Source organism: Choloepus didactylus, chromosome 4, assembly GCF_015220235.1.
Source record: "Choloepus didactylus isolate mChoDid1 chromosome 4, mChoDid1.pri, whole genome shotgun sequence".
NCBI classification, from domain to species: Eukaryota; Metazoa; Chordata; class Mammalia; order Pilosa; family Megalonychidae; genus Choloepus; species Choloepus didactylus.
Genome location: NC_051310.1, coordinates 130432441 through 130451494, shown reverse-complemented (window position 1 = coordinate 130451494; position 19054 = coordinate 130432441). Strand labels below are relative to the sequence as shown.

General features: G+C 36.5%; 1 protein-coding gene across 3 annotated transcripts in view; it reads left to right on the top strand.

Moving 5' to 3' along the window:
- USP8 (ubiquitin specific peptidase 8) overlaps positions 1-19054 on the top strand; it is a 118308-nt gene that overhangs the window by 83409 nt on the left and 15845 nt on the right. For all 3 annotated transcript variants that reach the window (XM_037833996.1, XM_037833997.1, XM_037833998.1), the window contains exons 8-14: positions 506-668; positions 3171-3315; positions 3625-3848; positions 13677-14261; positions 17190-17276; positions 18341-18421; positions 18766-19028. In XM_037833996.1, the coding sequence (XP_037689924.1) occupies positions 506-668; positions 3171-3315; positions 3625-3848; positions 13677-14261; positions 17190-17276; positions 18341-18421; positions 18766-19028 (1548 nt within the window). The remainder of the gene's footprint in view (positions 1-505; positions 669-3170; positions 3316-3624; positions 3849-13676; positions 14262-17189; positions 17277-18340; positions 18422-18765; positions 19029-19054) is intronic.

The window sequence follows — 19054 nt, the reverse complement described above, 5'->3', positions numbered from 1 at the left end:
AATTTCTTCCATAAAGGATTGTTGTGTGGATTCACTGAGATATTTGTCAAGCATTTGAAACAGTACATGGCACATAGTAAGTGCTCTATGTGTTTGATAAATGAACAGACATTTTGGTATTTGGTTAACTATTAACTACCTGTACAGCTATAGGAGAATTGAAATATAAATAATGCTACCCAGGTGATCCCGCATTTGTTTATATTTGGCTGAGAGAGGTGCTTAGATAACTTCCTCTGTTTCAGCTTTTGCCCTCCTTTTGTTGGAATTGGGTCTACTTATTTTATTCTCTAATAATTAGTAAAATATATTACAGCATTATGCAGGGGTGGTTAAACATTTTAGGCTATTTAATATCTTAATATATAGTCTGACCTTAGAAAGGAACCTGTCTCAAAGTTTGTTTTGGTGTGACATAGCCTGTAGAACAAAACTCAGTGTCTTATATTAGTATATAAGACTTGTTGTCCACTTTTACCCCAATACAAATGTTAATACATTTCAGAGTTACTGCCAGTTGGATTGAAGCAAATCTCCCAGATGATTCTAAAGACATGTGGAAGAAGAGGGGGGTTGTGGATTATGTGGTACTTCTTGACTGGTTTAGTTCTGCAAAAGATTTACAGCTTGGAACAACTCTACGGAGTCTGAAAGATGCACTTTTCAAGGTTAGCAAATTTCCTTGTTTACTGTAATTGCAAGCCTTCTCTGGTTAAGGAGTGTTGATTAATTGTTTTTCTTAAGGACAAAAAGACATTGTGCTTTGGTTGTAGAATTTTTTTTTAAAATTCAGATTTAAAAGACTTGTTTTGAATCACCAAGTAACAATAAAATAAACTGATCTATATAAACAGAATTTTTGAATTTTCAGAAATATAAATTATCTGAAAAAATGTGTTGATTTTTTTTAGTTTTAGGAATTAGACTTTAAGACATAAAGGCAAAGGAAAAAAATCACAACAAAAAATAAGATTGATAAATCTGACTTCACAAAGTAAAAACTTAAGTGTGAAAAAAAAACATAAGATAAAAGACAGAAGACAAAAATATTTGCAACAAATATGACAGGGTTTAGAACACTGTCAAAGAGATTTTAAGAATAAATAAAAAAAATACTTAAGATGAAAGAATAAAATAAGCAGCAGACATGGCAGGCATGATCAGAAGAGGAAGTGGACAAAACATAGAAATGGTCAACTTTGCTAGTAATCAAATTAAAAGCAAAAGAACGGTGAAATGCTATTTTCACTGATCATATTAACAAAGGTTACAAAAAATAATACTCAGTTTAATTTGTTAAATTATTAAACAATAACAGCATTGAATGGTGGGTGAGAATGTGTTGAGACTAAAGCGCACTTGGCTGGTAGAAGGGTCAGTTGAGATGACATTGCTCTCAGAGTAATTTGGCCTTATATCTTAAAAGCCTTAAAACAGTTCATGCTTTAAAATAGGGAATTTATTTAGAAATATACCTCAGTATACAATAGGTATATGAAACTGCCAGTATTCAACTGTTCTTGACCTACAGAGGTAGCAATTTCATAGAGTTTGACCTAAGATGTATGAAAATTGAGTACATGATAAAGGTGACATAACAAGTCAGTGAGGAGAAGATGGATTTACCGAAATGGTTTGAGGACAGCTAGCTAGCCAAGAAGTCAAAGTGGATCCCAGCCTCTACCCTTAGAGCAATATAAATTCCTAATATATAAAAGATAAATGTGTAGACTGAAACAATGAAATACCATAAAAAAAATTGGTATTTTTCTAATTTTGATCCTAAACTAAGATGCCGTAAAGGAAATTTAATACATTTGACTGTGTAAAAAACACCATGAAGTAAAAATCAACCAGGAAACATATTTGTAATATACATGACAAAGGTCTGTTTCCCCTAATATTCAGAGAACATTCACTCTTCACTAAGAAAATAGCAAACACTTCTGTAGATAAATGGGCAAAGGATAAGATAAGTCATACAATATAAATGGTTAATAAACGTAAGAAAAGATGCTCAACTGCACTAAAAAAGAAATGTTGATTAAAACAAGAAATGCTGATCAAAACAAGATACCACTTTTTCTTCACTAGTTTGATAAAAATTATAAAGCTTTAATTAATGGGCATTCTCATATACTGTTGATTAGTATGTAAATTGGTTTAGCTTTTTTGAATGGCAGTTTTGCACCTCTACCAAAGATTTAATTGTAAACACCCTTTAAACCAGCATTTCTCCTAGCAGTTTATCCTACAGAAATACACAGTTTTTTTTTTTTTGAAGATCATTTCAAAGATTGGTAGTATATATCAGAAGCCTTGAAATGTTCGTGTACCTTGGCTCAGCAAGTCTACCTCTGGGTATTTACCCTAAGAGCGTTATTTGGGTTGTGTGCATGTATAAGGATCTTTAGTGTATATCTCAGCATTGTTTATAGTAAAATGGGAACAAAATGCCCTAAATGTGCAAATGACGGATTAGATTTTGGTGTGTGTGTATAAGATAGGATATTATCTAGTCATTACAAATGATGATATAAACCTTTATTAATAAAAGATGTTCAAATAAGAGAGAAAAGTAGCATTATAAAAATTTCATTGTGTTTTAAAAATATAATGAAAAAAGAAGTGTATTTACAGAGAAAAATATCTGTAAGAATAAACTCCAAAATGTTAAAGTGGCTCTGGGTGGTGAAGTTATGGGTAATTTTTATTTTATATTTACTGATTTATTTTCTAATTTTTCTTCTAAGACCATGGATTATTTGTACACGTGGGTGTTTTTAAGTTATCCTTATTTTATTGTAGAAAAATTTTAAAGTGCAGATAAGCAAAAATAACATTATGTTTTTCAAATCACATGAGATACCAGAGAAACTATAATTAACATTTGGTATGCAAACCCCAGATATTTTCCTAATGATATATGACTATCTTCTTTTTTTAAATAAAAATGAGGACTTATTTTATTTGTGTGGTTTTTTTAAGCCTGATCTATGCATCTAGGTCATTTAATGCTGAATTTTGAATTTAGTTCCCATTTTTTTTATCACTTAGATATGTAAAAGATGAATCTCATCTTCAAAGGAGTAATTTGAAAATTCAGGCTTGTGTTTTTAGCTATCAGGAGACAGCTGCCATATTAAAAATACTATTTCCTTATCTTATAGTGGGAAAGTAAAACTGTCCTGCGAAATGAGCCTTTGATTTTAGAGGGAGGCTATGAAAACTGGCTCCTTTACTATCCCCAGTTCACAACAAATGCTAAAGTCACTCCACCCTCACGAGGCAAGAATGAAGAGGTGTTTATCTCATGTATGTATGTGAAAATTTTTTTGTTAAAGTTGCTTTGGTAAAATATCTTTTAGAATAAGTTATTTACATTTTCAGAGTAAAAGTCTTGCTGTGTGTGCATTTGTCCTATTAGACAGCAGTTTATTTTCAGGAACTAGAAATGAAAGATATCCACAGTCTAGAAGTTAATGGTTTCTTTAAGACTGTTGTGGTTGTTACTTCATTTAGTTTATATCTAACTCTTAGATATAATATGCATGAGGTGTGTGAATTCTCTTTATGGGGTTTGCTAATCTTTAAAAAATACTACTGTTCTTTTGGGAATTTTAGTGGATTTTACTTATCCCTCACTGGAAGAATCAGTTCCTTCTAAACCTGCCACCCAGATACAGCCTTCTCCTATAGAAGTGGATGAAAATATAGAATTGATAAATGATCAAGATGATCATATGGGACCACTAAATATATCAACTCCAGTTGCACCAATTGCTGCTTCTAAATCTGATGTTTCACCTATAATTCAGCCAGTGCCTATCGTAAAGAATATTCCACAGGTGTGTTTTTTATTTTCTTTTAACTTTGTTGTCTCTTTTGTTTTAATAATATGTTAAATGTATAGTATGGAAATGAATTTTCTTTAGAAAGAAAAGTACCTATGAGAAGAATCTTTATCTTTTGGTAACTTTTTGTTGTAATAATTTTTTCATTATAATTAAGTCCCATTGCTACAGCTAATATTACAATAGATAATTCTAAACATTTCAAACCCAGCTGGAGAACCAATTACAATAGGCAGTATCAATGAGAGATTGTATTACCACAGTGAACTTGAACAACCCTTTCAGGGTATTTTGTGCTGTGATTTGACCCCAAGTTTGGCTTATATATGATAGATTTGTGATGTTTGTATTTTGATTCTGAAACAAAACTTCAGTTCCTTTCCTTAGAATTAACATATAAATAACTGGCATGTTTTAACAATAATTTTCTGAAGATTTTTATGTAAACAAAGTGTTACGATAAAAAAATAGCAAGTGTTTTCCTTCATTGAATTTTATTTAAAGGAAGGTTAAATTTAGTTCTCCCTTACAGATACCTCATTAAGATTTTTTTAGCATGTGTTAAAAAAATTTTTCACATTTATTTAAATAGTATTCCACATTTTAAGTGGATAACATTTGATTTGTGGAGCAGTCTGTGAATAAGAAATTTGATAATTTTTGTTATAAAATGCGGTGGTTCGGGGAGAACCCAAGATGGCAGCTAGGTAAGACAGGGCAAAGAAACACCTCCATGAAAAATACTGGATAAAAGCCAGAAAGTGACCCAGAACACCAATTCCAGCGATGCACCAGCTGGACAAGGGCTGCTAAATCCACAGGGACCGTGCATTTGGTGAAACTGGGAGTTTGCATTCTGAAACGAGTGAGTGAGCTGGGTGAAAGTCTGGCGGCCACGCTGCGGTGTGGGGAAACCATGGGTTGGTGTTTGAAGATGGCCTAGTTCTTTTTAAAAAAAAAAAATAACAAAAAACCTGGGACTAATTGCGGATACAACGGTGAGAACTGCACAGTGAAGCACAGCAGGAGTGGACTCTCCCATTGCTTCAGTGTCTGTCGTGGAGGATAGCCCTGCCCACATCCGCTGCTGATTGTCTCGGGGCCAGGAGGACAGAGGGGAGCCAATAAGAGAAAGAAACCACACCTCTTGCAACCATCTCCCCCATGGGCTGGGGATGCTCCCGCCCAGGGCCGGACCCACAGCCAAGAGCCATGCCAAGAAACCCAGTGTGACGGGGAGTGATTCCTGTAGCACCGCACACACGCCACAATATCAGCCGTGGACAGTGGTCTTCAGGGCACTCATAGCTAATTGTCCCAGAGCTGGGAAGGTGGAGCTGTGCGAACGGGGAAATTAACACGCACCATTCAACCATCTTTACAGCAGGCTGGGAACGCCCCTGCATGACCCAGCAGCCCATGGCTTCCCTGGAGGGTCAGCGCACACTTGTGACATGGCACAGCCTTCCCTCGGCAGGGGTCGTGGAAGAACATGGCTGGGAAGATGGACACGCTCAGAAATCCCAGGCATCCTACACCAGTGCCAGGGACTTGTGGGTCAGTGGCAGAGACGATCTGGGCAGGACTGAGGTGAAGGCTTGGACTCTTGCAACAGCCTTAAATCTCTGGGAGCATCTTGGAGGTTTGATTATTAAAGCTGTCCTGCCTCCCTAACCACTCAGACACACGCCCCACATTCAGGGCTGACAGCGCCATCAACACACCCAAACTTGGTGTACCAGTTGAACCCCACAAGAATTAGATCCCCACACACCACAAAGACAAAGCTGGGGAGAACTGACTTGAGGGGAATAGGTGACTCGCAGATGCCATCTGCTGGTTAGTTAGAGAAAGTACACCACCAAGCTGTAGATCTGACAAATTAGAGATTGGTATTTTATAGACCCTGAAAGAACTGTATCAAGTAAAGCAAATGCCAAGAGGCCAAAAACAACAGAAAATCTTAAAGCGTATGATAAAACCAGACGATATGGAGAACCCAAACCCAAACACCCAAATCAAAAGATCAGAGGAGACACAGTACTTGGCACAGTTAATCAAAGAACTAAAGTCAAACAATGAGAGCATGGCACAGGATATAAAGGACATGAAGAAGAGCATGGCACAGGATATAAAGGACATAAAGAAGACCCTAGAAGAACATGAAGAAGAAATTGCAAGAATAAATAAAAAAATAGATCTTACAGAAATAAAAGAAGCTGTTAGCCAAATTAAAAAGACATTGGATACTCATAATACAAGATTAGAGAAAGTTGAACAACAACTTAGTGTCCTCGAGGATCACAGAACAGAAAATGAAAGAACAAAAGAAAGAATGGGGAAAAAATTGAAGAACTCGAAATGGATCTCAGGGATACAATAGATAAAATAAAACGTCCAAATTTAAGACTCATTGGTGTCCCAGAAGGGGAAGAGAAGGGTAAAGGTCTAGAAAGAGTATTCAAAGAAATTATTGGGGAAAACTTCCCAAACCTTCTACACAATATAAATACACAAAGCATGAATGCCCAGCAAACTCCAAATAAAATAAATCCAAATAAAACCACTCCAAGAAATATTCTGATCAGACTGTCAAATATTGAAGAGAAGGAGCAAGTTCTGAAAGCAGCAAGAGAAAAGCAATTCACCACATACAAAGGAAACAACATAAGACTAAGTAGTGACTACTCAGGCTACCATGGAGGCGAGAAGGCAGTGGCATGACATATTTAAAATTGTGAGAAAGAAAAATTTCCAACCAAGAATACTTTATCCAGCAAAGCTGTCTTTCAGATTTGAAGGAGAGCTTAAATTTTTCACAAACAAATGCTGAGAGATTTTGCTAATAAAAGACCTGCCCTACTTCAGATACTAAAGGGAGCCCTACCAACAGAGAAACAAAGAAAGGAGAGAGAGATACAGAGAAGTTTAACAGACATGTATGGATCATTATATACCCAATCACCAGGACACACATTCTTCTCTAGTGATCACGGATCTTTCTCCAGAATGGACCATATGCTGGGACATAAAACAAGCCTCAATAAATTTAAAAAAAATTTTTTTTGAATTTATTCAAAGCACAATCTCTGACCACAATGGAATACAAATAGAAGTCAGTAACTATCAGAGACTCAGAAAATTCACAAACACCTGGAGGGTAAAAATTGGGGGGAGATGAAAACATTCCCAGATAATCAAAAGGTGAGAGACTTCATCACCAGTAGATCAGTCTTATAAGAAATGCTAAAGGGAATTGAGCAAGTTGAAAGGAAGGGGCACTAAACAATTGACTGAAACCACATGAAGGAATAAAGATTTCCGGTAAAGATCACATGGTAATTATAAATACCAATACTACTGTATTTTTGATTTGTAACTCCACTGTTTACTTCCTACAGGATCTAAAATACATGAACTTTAATGATAAATCAGTGGTTTGGGACTTAATGTAAAATATGTAGTTTTTGACAAGAACTACATAAAGTTGGGGGAATGGAGGAGTATAGGAACATAGTTTGTGTGTCCTATTGAAGTTAAGTTGGTATCAAAGAAAAACAAGATTGTTATGGACTTAAGATGTTAAATTTAAGCCCCATGGTAAACACAAAGTATCAGAGAATATGACCCATAGAGATGAAAAGTGGAGTATGGGTTACAAAAACTGGGGGAAGGGGCATGGGGAGTTAAGAAGGGAGTGTAGGGTTTCTGTTTGGGGTGAAGGGAAATTTCTAGTAATGGATGGTGGGAAGGTGATAGCATTGCAACATTCTAAATGTGATTAATCCCACTAATGGCATGCTAGGGAGGGGGTGGAATGGGAAGATTTAGGCTGTATATATGTTTCCACAAGTGGAAAAAAAAAAAAAAGACAGTCTAAATAGACCATGACAATTAAATGCTAAGGATGATGCTGGGTGGCATCTGAGGATGGAGGAGAGGAGGCTCAAAGGGGCACAGCTGGGACATAAGGGAAGAAAAAAAAAGAAATATAGAATGTAAGCTTTGTATCAATGTTGAATTTCTTGAACTTCTTAGCTGTGCTTAATGGGAATGCATAAAAGAATGTTCTTGTTCATGGGAAATGTATATGTGAATTATATTGTTTGTTCAAGGATGTGTGCAGTCTGCTCTCATATGTTCAGAAGATAGAGCAATAGATGATGGATGATAGATAGGAAGGGAGGGAGGGAAAGAAAGAAATGGTGGGAGGACAGGATGTTAAAGTTGGTGGATGAGGGTATCAGGGGAGGGGGGTTGGGGTCTGCTGGAGTTCTGTGTATTGTTTTTGCAACTGTTCCTGTAAGTTTGAATTTATTTCAAAATAAAATTTAAAAAAAAATGAGGTGGTTCATTTCTTCATTTTTAAAAGATCTCTTAATATTGCCGATTAAAATCTTAAGACTACACAGAATTGGATTAAACAGCTTTTCTTAAAATATAAATTTAAGAACTTCTAAAAAGAAATTAAGTTATTGCACTTACTTTCAATTTAACAAAATATTTGAGCCCTAAACCTTCTGTGTCCCAACATGACTTTCTGAGATAGATGCAATTTGTCAGACATATTTTGTGGATCTTCTATATGAAAGACATCATGAAGTGTTACAGATATGAGTAAGATAGATTCTCTATGGTATTTAGAAAAGACCTGTACAAAACCAGTCGTAGCATGAAATGGAATATCATTAATGTTTTGTCACTGGAGCACAAAACGGGGAGAAATTCTAGCTAATTTCTTCTTTACTAACTTCTTCCTTCTTTCTTCATTGTGTTCTAGTTGTTTTCATTAGTTCTCATTCTTGTTTCAGTAAACTATATTCTCAAAAGATGTTGGTGTCTTTTCTAACAATGGTACAGAGTTAAATTGAGGCAAAAAAACAGTGAACTCACATCTCAAGAATTTAGTTAGTTTAATTATTACTTAATTTGAAGGATACCAATTAGTATCTCATATCTTATGAAAGTTATCATGGAATACTTTATTTGTTCCCTCAGCAGCATCTTTATTGACCATGTGTGAAGCACAGTCTCTGCCTTCCTGGAGCTTAATATTCTAGGAGGGAAGACATATTTTAAACAAATAATTATAATTATTTAATCAGAATGTCAGTAAGTACTACAAGGGAAACCGAATAGCATATTAGGAGAGCATATATTAGGGGTCTTGGCTGGGTCAAGGAAGTTTTTTTTGAAGAGAAACGGAGAATGGCATCTTTGAAGAATTTTCTTTAAAAGGCAAGTAAGTATTAGAGTAATATGAGATGAGACCGAAGAGGTAGCAGAGGTGAGACGACATGCATGGTCTTCCAGGCCGTGATAAGGATTTTAGATGTAATCTGAGTATAGTGGGTATTAGCCATTTAATATAGGATTTTGCATTAGGTGTGTTTTTTCACTATATACTACCCAATTATTAACACCAATAGCAACATACATTATTCTAGTTCATGAAAGAACATTCTTACATTTCTGCTATTAACTACCTTTGTCATCCACAACAGCGTTCACCATGTTGCACAGTCCCATGTTGCATCCTGTAGCCTTCCTTCTAGTGAAATACATGACCCTAAACTCCCCCTTTCAACCACAATCACAGGATTCAGCGTTGTTAATTAAACTCACAGTAATGTGCTACCATCACCTCTATCCATTTCCAAACATTTACAGTCAGCTTTATTAAAAATGTATTTAGCGTCAGCTTCCCATTATCTGCCCTCATTCTGTCTTCTGATAATCTATATTCTAGATATTAACTCCATGAGCTTGCTCATTATATTTAATTCATATTAGTTAGATCATACATTATTTGTCCTTTTGTGTCTGGCTTATTTCACACATTATGTCCTCGGGTTCATCCATATTGTCACACGCATCAGGACTTCATTTCTTCTTAAACCAAATGGACCCTTGGGTTGTTTCCATCTTCTGGCAATTGCGAATAATGCCGCTATCAACATCAGTGTGCGAATGTCTGTTCAAGTCCCAGCTTGCAGTTCTTCTGAGTATATACCTAGTAGTGGTATTGCCAGATCATATGGCAGTTCTATACTTAGCTTCCTGAGGAACCGCCAAACTGTCTTCAACAGTGACTGTACCATTTTACATTCCCACCAGTAGTGAATACATGTTCCTGTTTTTCTGCATCCTCTCCAACACCTGTATTTTCCTGTTTGTTTTATAGTGGTGGTTCTAGGGGTGTGAAATGATATCTCATTGTGGTTTTGGTTTGCATTTTCCTAATAGCTAGCGATGTTGAGCATATTTTAGTATGCTTTTTAGCCATTTGTATTTCCTCTTTGGAAAAGTGTCTATTAAGTTATTTTGCCCAGTTTTTAATTGGGTTGTGTGTCTTTTCATTGTTGAGTTGTAGGATTTCTTTATATATTCTGGTTATTAAACCCTTATCGGATATGTGGCTTCCAAATATTTTCTCCCATTAAGTAGGCTGCCTTTTCACCTTTTTGACAGAGTCTTTTCACCCACGAAAGTCTTCACTTTTGAGGAAGTCCCATTTCTCTATTTTTTTCTTTCATTGATTGTGCTTTGGGTTACAGGTCTAAGAAACCACTGCCTATGACAAGATCATTTAGAAGATGCTTCCCCACATTTTCTTCTATGAATTTTATGGTCCTGGCTCTTTTATTTCGGTCTTTGATCCATTTTGAGTTAAGTTTTGTATAAGCTGTCAGGTAGGGGTACTCTTTCCTTCTTTTGGATATGGATATCCAGTTCTCCCAGCACCATTTGTTGAAGAGACTGTTCTGTCCCAGTTGAGTATACTTAGCAGCCGTGTGAAAAATCAATTGACCATAAAGGTGCCCGTCTATTTCTGAACTCTCAATTTGGTTCCATTGATCAGTATATCTCTCTTTATGCCAGTACCGTGCTATTGTTGTTGTTAAATTTTTTTTAAACATTTTTTATTCACCCACCACACCAAAGTGTAAAATCAGTGGCTCTTGGTATAATCAGAAAGTTGTGCATTCACCACCACAATCAATTTGAGAACATTCTTATTGCTCCAGAAAAAAAAAGGGGGCAATTCTTATTGCTCCCTCCCTCCCTCCCTTCCTCCCTTCCTTCTTTCCACTCCCCCTCCCCCTTCTTTTTACTGAGCTGATTTTATCACTGTAGCTTTGTAATACGCTTTAAGTCAGGAAGTATGAGTCCACCAACTTTGTTTTACTTTTTCAAGATATTTTTGTCTATTCAGGGCCCCTTCCCCTTCCAGATAAATTAATTGGATTCTCCATTTCTTCAAAGTAAGCCGTTAGAATTTTCATTGGGATTGTGTGGATTCTGTAAATCAATTTGGGTAGAATTGACATCTTAGTGATATTTAGTCTTCCAGTCCCTGAACACAGAATATCCTCCCACTAATTTAGATCTTCTTTGATTTCTTTAAGCAGTGTATTGTAGTTTTCTGAATACAGGTCCTTTACATCCTTGGTTAAGTTTATTCCTAGGTATTTGATTCTTGTAGATGCTATTGTAAATGGAATTTTTTTTCTTGATTTCCTCCTAGATTGCTCATTACTAGTATATAGAAACACTACTAGTGTTTAGAAATACTACTCATGTATAAAAACACTGATTTTTGCATCCGCCACCTTGCTGAACTCATTTATTAGCTCTAATAGCTTTGTTGTAGATTTTTTGGGACTTTGCAAATACAGGATCATATCATCTGCAAATAGTGAAAGTTCTACTTCTTCCTTTCCAATTTGAATGACTTACTTTCTCTTGCCTAATTGCTTTTTCCAAATGTCTTTTCTGCATCAATTGAGATGATTTTGTGGTTTTTACCCTTCAATTTGTTAATGTGCTGTATTACATGAATTGATTTTTTGTGTTGAACCATAGAGAAGACACCCAGTGTCTTCTTTACCACTTTAGCCATACTTTCCTTCATCTCCTTGAATTGATTTAAGCGATTTGTTTGAACATCTTTGATTCATTGTTCCAAATTCTTTGTCTCCTCTGACTTTTTAACTTGTTCCTCTGACTGGGCCATGTCTTCCTGTTTCTTAGTATGGCCTGTAATGTTTTGCTGATATCTGGGCATCTCATTATCATGTTGAGATTTCTGAAGGTCAGTTTTTCTCTCTTTTAGGATTTTGTTGTTGATTGGGTTTATGTTAAGGCTCTTCTTTGACCCTTGGATTGCCAGTATTTCACGGCCAAAACAGGGCCAGGGGCCCACAAAAAGGGCACAGAGCAGTTCCACAGGACTCTGGGGAGAAGGTCAGGAAAGATGCCAAAAGGCTTTATTTTAGCTCCCCAAGGGTGCACTTCCAGGCTTCCCAGCAGATGGAGCATTTCACCAAGTAGCCTTTTTGACAGTTCCCCAATGGTGCGCTTTCCTGTCCTGCCCAGCAGATGGTGCTCTTCAGCAACCTATTCCCCACAGCCCTAAGAAGGCAGGGTATCTGTAGCCTTGGTGGTTCCACCTCTGAGGCAGGTCAAAACAGTGGTGCAGGTGGTGCTTGTCCAGGACTGGCTAAAAGCAGCCAAACCCAGTAGTCTATAAATGCTCTAGCCAATGTTTGGATCAGTACTGGGCTGCATCCCCCTCTGTTCTTGGGGAGGAGGGCGTCTGCAGTTATTTTAGTACTAACAGCTGCCAGGCAGGGACCAGGTCTACCAGAAGCTGCTTACCTTGAGGGTGGGGGATGGGCACCAGGCGTCTCGGCCGTGGGAGTTACTCCCAGTTTTTCACTGCAGTTTCTGTGTCTCTTAGTCCCTCTTCTCTGGATGCTGTGCAGTACTCCTCTGGTCTCTAGAGCCCCAGAACAGGTTTTTTTGGGACAGTTTCTGCCTGTTCCATTAGCTGTTTTGGAAGAAGAGTGGGCCCTGCAGCTCCCTATTCCACCATCTTCCTGGAAGTCAGAACATAATATAGGAATTAAAGCAGGGGAGGAACATGGTCAGATTTGTGTTTTAAAATTATTACTCTGACGACAATATGGAGAAATAGATTAGAAGGTGAGCAAAAGAAGATATGGGGTAATCAGTTAGAAGGGAGGCTATAGTCTTGGTGAGGGAGGATGTTGGTATGAACTTGGCTGGTTACACCAGATGTGGAGGGACAGATATAGGAGGAATGTCATGAGGTTGTGGAAGGGTGGGGGAGAACATGTTATGGGAGACTGTCAGGTTTTTGGTTTGAACCACTATGTAGATAGTGTTTATGTCTGTGAGATAAGGAATAATTGTAAGGGGTGACGATGTTTGTGGGAAAAAATGAATTCATTTTTGGCCATTTTATTTATTTATTTATTTATTTAGAGAGTTGTAGGTTTACAGAAACATTATACATAAATTACAGAGTTCCCATAAATTGCCTTATTATTAACTCTTTGCGTTAGGGTAGTACATTTATTACAATTCAGGAAGGAACATTTTTAGAATTGTAGTATTAACTTTACTCCATCATTGAGGTACATGTGTGACACTCACATGGCAATGTTGAGTAGGCAGTTGGATATGTGGAAATGAAATTTACGTCTAGGGATGCCCAGGTCTGTGTTTTAAAATTTAGAATGGAAACATTCTTAATGCTTCCATATACAAAACATATCATGATAATTTGAAGGTGTTGAATCAAAAGGAAGTCAGTGTCAGTAGTGTTTGAATAGCTTCCATTCACGTTCTTCTTTAATGAGAAATCTTGACATCAAGTAATTTAAAAACAGATTTTCTGCTAGATGTTATCTCCATGAAGTGATGGTTATTTTATCACATCATGATTTTAAGAACTGAGGTTACAATGCTTTAATTTGACAAAAGTATGTGTGTGCTCTATTTTTGTTTCTCTAGATTGATCGTACTAAAAAACCAGCACTCAAACTGCCTGAAGATCATAGAATAAAATCTGAAAATACAGACCATGAGCGACAGTCTCCTCAGGATGGAAAAGTTGTTCCTGATCGTTCCACAAAGCCAGTATTTGCCCCCCCAACTGCCATGTTAACAGATGAAGAGAAGGCTCAGATTCATGGAGAAACCACTCACCTAAAGGAGAAAAACAAACAAGAAAAAGAACTTCGGGAAAGGCAACTAGAGGAACATAAAGAGAAAGTGAGGAGAGAAGAGCAAGAACAAAAAGCCACAAAGAAACAAGAAGCAGAAGAAAATGAAATCTCAGAGAAGAAAAAAGAAGCAGAAGAAGAAATGGAGAAGAGAGAAAGTGAACAGGCTAAGAAAGAAGATAAAGAATCTTCAGTAAAGAGAGGCAAAGAAACAACAGGCATAAAAAGACAGAGTAAAATTGAACGTGAAACTACTGATGCCAAGAAATCTTTGGAAGATAGGGGGAAACGGTGTCCAACGCCAGAAATGCAGAGGAGGTCAGTAGGAGTTGTGCCCCACGCACCTGTGACAGGAGATTCAAGTTCAGGCAAGGTAAGCTAAAACAAACAGTACAAATTGCCAACTAAGTGAAATAAAATGTATATAAAAATATGTTAACACTAGTGCCATTTCTTAAACTGGGCAGTTTTCTAGGGGGTGATGGATTTGTACTGATCTGTCCACATTTGTTCACCTTCTCTCCTTTGAGGCCAGTGACAAATTTACGAAATGACTGGAAATATAATTGCTTTTTGTGCCTATGGGATACAGCACATTTTTAATAAATGAGATAAATAGTTACAGTCTTCATTTTTATGTTTGATGTATGATCATCAAAAGACCTAAAGTGAAGCATAATCTTCCTCTCGGTTTGGAGGAGTTAGGTGCTAAATATTATATGATAGAATTTGTATGTGCTTAGAATATGTTCAAAATTAATAGCATCTTAATACCCCAACATTTATCTTTGACTGTACTGAGTTTTTGTCAGGTCTTTGTCATTTTGTCTTCTTTCACTTGCTTAGATAATATTGGCAATAACCCAGTTAATGTTGCTTTTTTCTGCCCTTGGTTACACACCTAAATTTGATTCCCATAATTTTTAGGGACATTTTCGTATTGTTCCTTTTTAATCTAATAATAGCATACTTTTCACTTTTTTTCCCCCTCCTTTTTGTAGCTAATGGTGTCTTTTCCTTTTGAACTCTAAATGAGTTTTTTGTTTTAATTTTTTTTATTTTTTAAATTCAGTTTTATTGTAATATATTCACGTATCATACAGTGATCCAAAGTTTACAATCATTTATTCACAGTTTCATCGTATAGTTGTGCTTCATCTCCACAATCAATTTTTGAACATTTTCACTACTCCAGAAAAATTAAAATAAAAGTAAAAAAAGAGCACCTAAAACATCCCCTCTTCCCTGTCCCACCCTATTTTAAAATTAATTTTTGTCCCCAATTTTTTACTCATCTGTCCATACGCTGGATAAAGGGAGTGTGAGCGACAAGGTTTTCATAATCATACAGTCACACCACGTAAGCGACATAGTTATACAGTCTTCTTCAAGAATCAAGGCTACTGGGCTACAGTTCGACAGTTTCAGGTCTTTCCTTCTGGCTATTCCAATACGCTAAAACTACAAAGGTATATCTATATAGCACATAAGGAAACCCTCCAGAATGACCCCTTGACTCCATTTGAGATAGCTCAGCCACTGAAACTTTCATTTTGTTTCATTTTGCTTCCCCATTTTGGTCAAGAAGACTTTCTCAATCCCACGATGTCTAATCCAGATTCTTCCCTGGGAGTCATATCCTGCATTGCCAGGGAGATTTACACCCCTGGGAATCAGGTTCCACATGGGGGGAAGGGCCTTGAGTTCACCTGCCGAGTGGGCCTAGAGAGAGAGGCCACATCTGAGCAACAAGGAGGTGCTCTGGGGGAGACTCTTAGGCACAATATTAAGTAGGCTTAGCTTCTCCTTTGCAGTACCAGGCTTCATAAGGGCAGGACCCAAGATCGAGGGCTCAGCCTATTAAGTTGGTAGTCCTCAGTGCTTGTGAGACTATCAGTAATTCCCCAGGTGGTGAAGTTTTAATATTTCCATATTTTTCCCCAGTTCCTTGGGGGGCCCTGCAAATACTTTTTTTTTCCCTGCCGAAATTATTTTGGGGTGTATCGGGGTTTTACACTAACCTGTACAAACCTACCAGATCTCACTTCCTATTCTAAATTCTATGTAATTTTGGTATTTGAATAAACTGACTGTACAAGGTAAATTTCTAAATAAGTTTTTGTAATAGCAGAAATAGTTGTAAATTTCTCAAGCAGCAGTTCAGACATACTACCACAGAATTAATCATTCAGTAATGCTGTACCCAAGGAACACTTACCTAGCAAACTCAACTATCAAAAATGTAGCTCCCATGCAAAAAATGTTCTAAACACTCAAAATTGGGGCATGAAACCCATGTGCTAAAATTCATCTAGCTTTATTCCCTAGAGATTCAGATCCTGTGAGCTCTTATTTAAGATACAATTGAAATATTATTCATTGATTAATTAATATATGCCAACTGTTTCCCCTCCATTGTCTTATTTATTCTTAGTAGTAATCTCATGAGGTCTTCATTTTACAAATGCAACTGAAACTGAGCAGTCATTTGCCTAAGATCACAATATAGGCAGTGAGATTCCAAAACCCCTTCCTTTCCATCTTGCCATTCTAATTAAGCACTCATATTTCTTGGGCCATTTGGTGTAAGTGCCAATTATCCCTACAAATCTAAATAGCCTTGAGGTTAATTGATGTTATAATAGATTGAAAAAAAGTTTTGATTGTATTCTACTTTTTAAAATAGGTGAAATATGTAATTTATTAAAATTCTAATTTTTAAAAGGTTTATTATTTTTAAAATATATTACAGTTTATTTTTTAAAGAACCTATGATATGTTCCAAGAAGATATCAAATGGAATTTGCACTTTTGAATATTGCTCTATATAAAATTCTATAATCTCTTCATTCTCTTTAATACTTTAATTATTTGGAGCATGACCCCTTTCAAGTTAACCAAAATCATATGGGACTTAAATCAAAGGATAATGGTCAGATGAGACCGTGGTGAGTATACCCTAATGACTAGAATCTTCTGCCCCCTCTCCTGCCCTTGTACTGGTTCATCAAAGTTTTCTTCATTCTTTATCCTTAGCATGTTAGTAAATTCCAAATAGACTCTACCACCTTCAATTAAAAGTATCTATTTTGAATTTTTTTTCTTTATTAGAGAAGAAAAATGGTTGTTTACGGAACAACCATGCATGTCTATGTTGAATTAGACAATAAAATGGAATAAAATTTTCAGGGGCCTTTTGCATTTTAAGTCTAATGGGATTTATTTGCATTAGCTAGCTATAGATCTATATTGGGGGAAACAATATCTTTTTTTACTTTTATGAACTTGTACAATTTTACAGCCTGTCAAAATTAAAGGACTTCCAGAAAGCGGAATTCTAAAGACAGGAACTTCTAGAGAGAATACTGAGGATACTGAAAGAAATAAAGTAAGTAGTTCATTGGGGAGTGTGGTGACAAACTGGGAAAAAAACATGGATTATAACTATGTGGTTATCTTTACCATATTGCATCCTCCATCTTGAGATCTACTCTAGGAAGGGGATCTTCGCAAAATCTTCGCCCTTCCTGGCTTGTCTTTTTCATTTTCTTACTGGTTTCTTTTGAAGGACAGAAGTTTTTGTTGAAATCCATTGTATCAATTTTTTTCGTAAATGGATCCTGCTTTCAGTTTTGTATCTAGTGAGCTCTCTGCCTAACTCAAAATCATGAAGCCATGGTGATTTTTTCCTATGCTTTCTTCTATAAGTTTTACAGTTTTAGCTCTTATAATTAGGTCTATAAGTCATTTGAGTTAATTTTGTGTATGGTGTGAATAAGGGTCCAAATTCATATTTTTGCATATGGGTATCCAGATGTCCCATTGGCCTTTGACATAATTTTTTCCCAGCACAAATTTGTATTCAACAGAATATATATATTTTAAGACACAAAAAATATAAAGATAGAAATTGGGTCATTTATTATCAGTCTTTTTTGTTTCTGATATTAATAACAATTTTTCACCAAAGAGGGTGGGATTGTCTTTTATTGTTATTGTTGATGATGGTGCCTCAATATATTAGTCTGTATTATACAACATTTCATAAATATTTTGTGGAATGCATAAATGTAGATTTGATAGGAGGGCAGGATAACTTTAGGTAGAAAATTTAGAATAGGCTGTGATATGTATTTCGTAGCCTTTCCTGTTTAATCTTCAATCCAGTTGTCCTCTTCCCCATCATCTCCCACCTAAGACCATATACTTCCATCCCCACCTCCTACCATCATTATAGGTTTCGCACACACACTCCTGTTCTCTTTGGTGTAGCATTATTTGAACTTTGAGAAAAACAGATACAGATCTTCATCTTTAAACCTGTTGTAAAAAAAAAAATATATTAAAGGCAGCCAAGACAAAGTCTTTTGACTCTTTTGGTACAAGTACCTTATGTTAGTGTATGGCAAAATTTAATTGAAAAATTGGATTTTTATTTATTTTTTGAACTAGGCTCAACGAGAGCCTTTGACAAGAGCACGAAGTGAAGAAATGGGGAGAATTATACCAGGACTGCCTTCAGGCTGGGTCAAGGTAAAAGTCACCTTAATGCAGTCTTCATTATAGGGGGCATAGCTCCTTGCCCTAATTAGAGAAAGATTGCCTAATTAGGGTTAGATTTTACAATACCTAACCTGGGATGATGGCTAGAATATTTGAGCCTTTTTGGCATTTGTCATTCAGAAATAATGCATTCTCTAAACCTAAGTTTCTTTGGAAGTTTAATTAGAGAAGTGATTACTGCCGTTATATTCAAATTACTCTTATCCAAAAGTAAATTCAGCTGTGGAAAAATTTTGAGTGATTTTCTCTTTATCTAATGGTCATTTTGTTTTGTGACCTGTCCCCTCCACCCCAACCCCCCCTTTCCATCCAAGTTTCTTGACTCAGTCACTGGAACCTTTCGTTATTATCATTCACCCACCAACACTGTTCATGTGTATCCACCGGAAATGGCTCCTTCATCTGCACCTCCTTCAACTCCTCCAACTCATAAAGCTAAGCCACAGATTCCTGCTGAGCGGGATAGGGAACCTTCCAAACTGAAGCGCTCCTACTCCTCCCCAGACATAACCCAGGCTGTTCAAGAGGAAGAGAAGAGGAAGCCAACAGTAACTCCAACAGTTAATCGGGAAAACAAGTAAGTTTATCCTAACTCCTTGAACT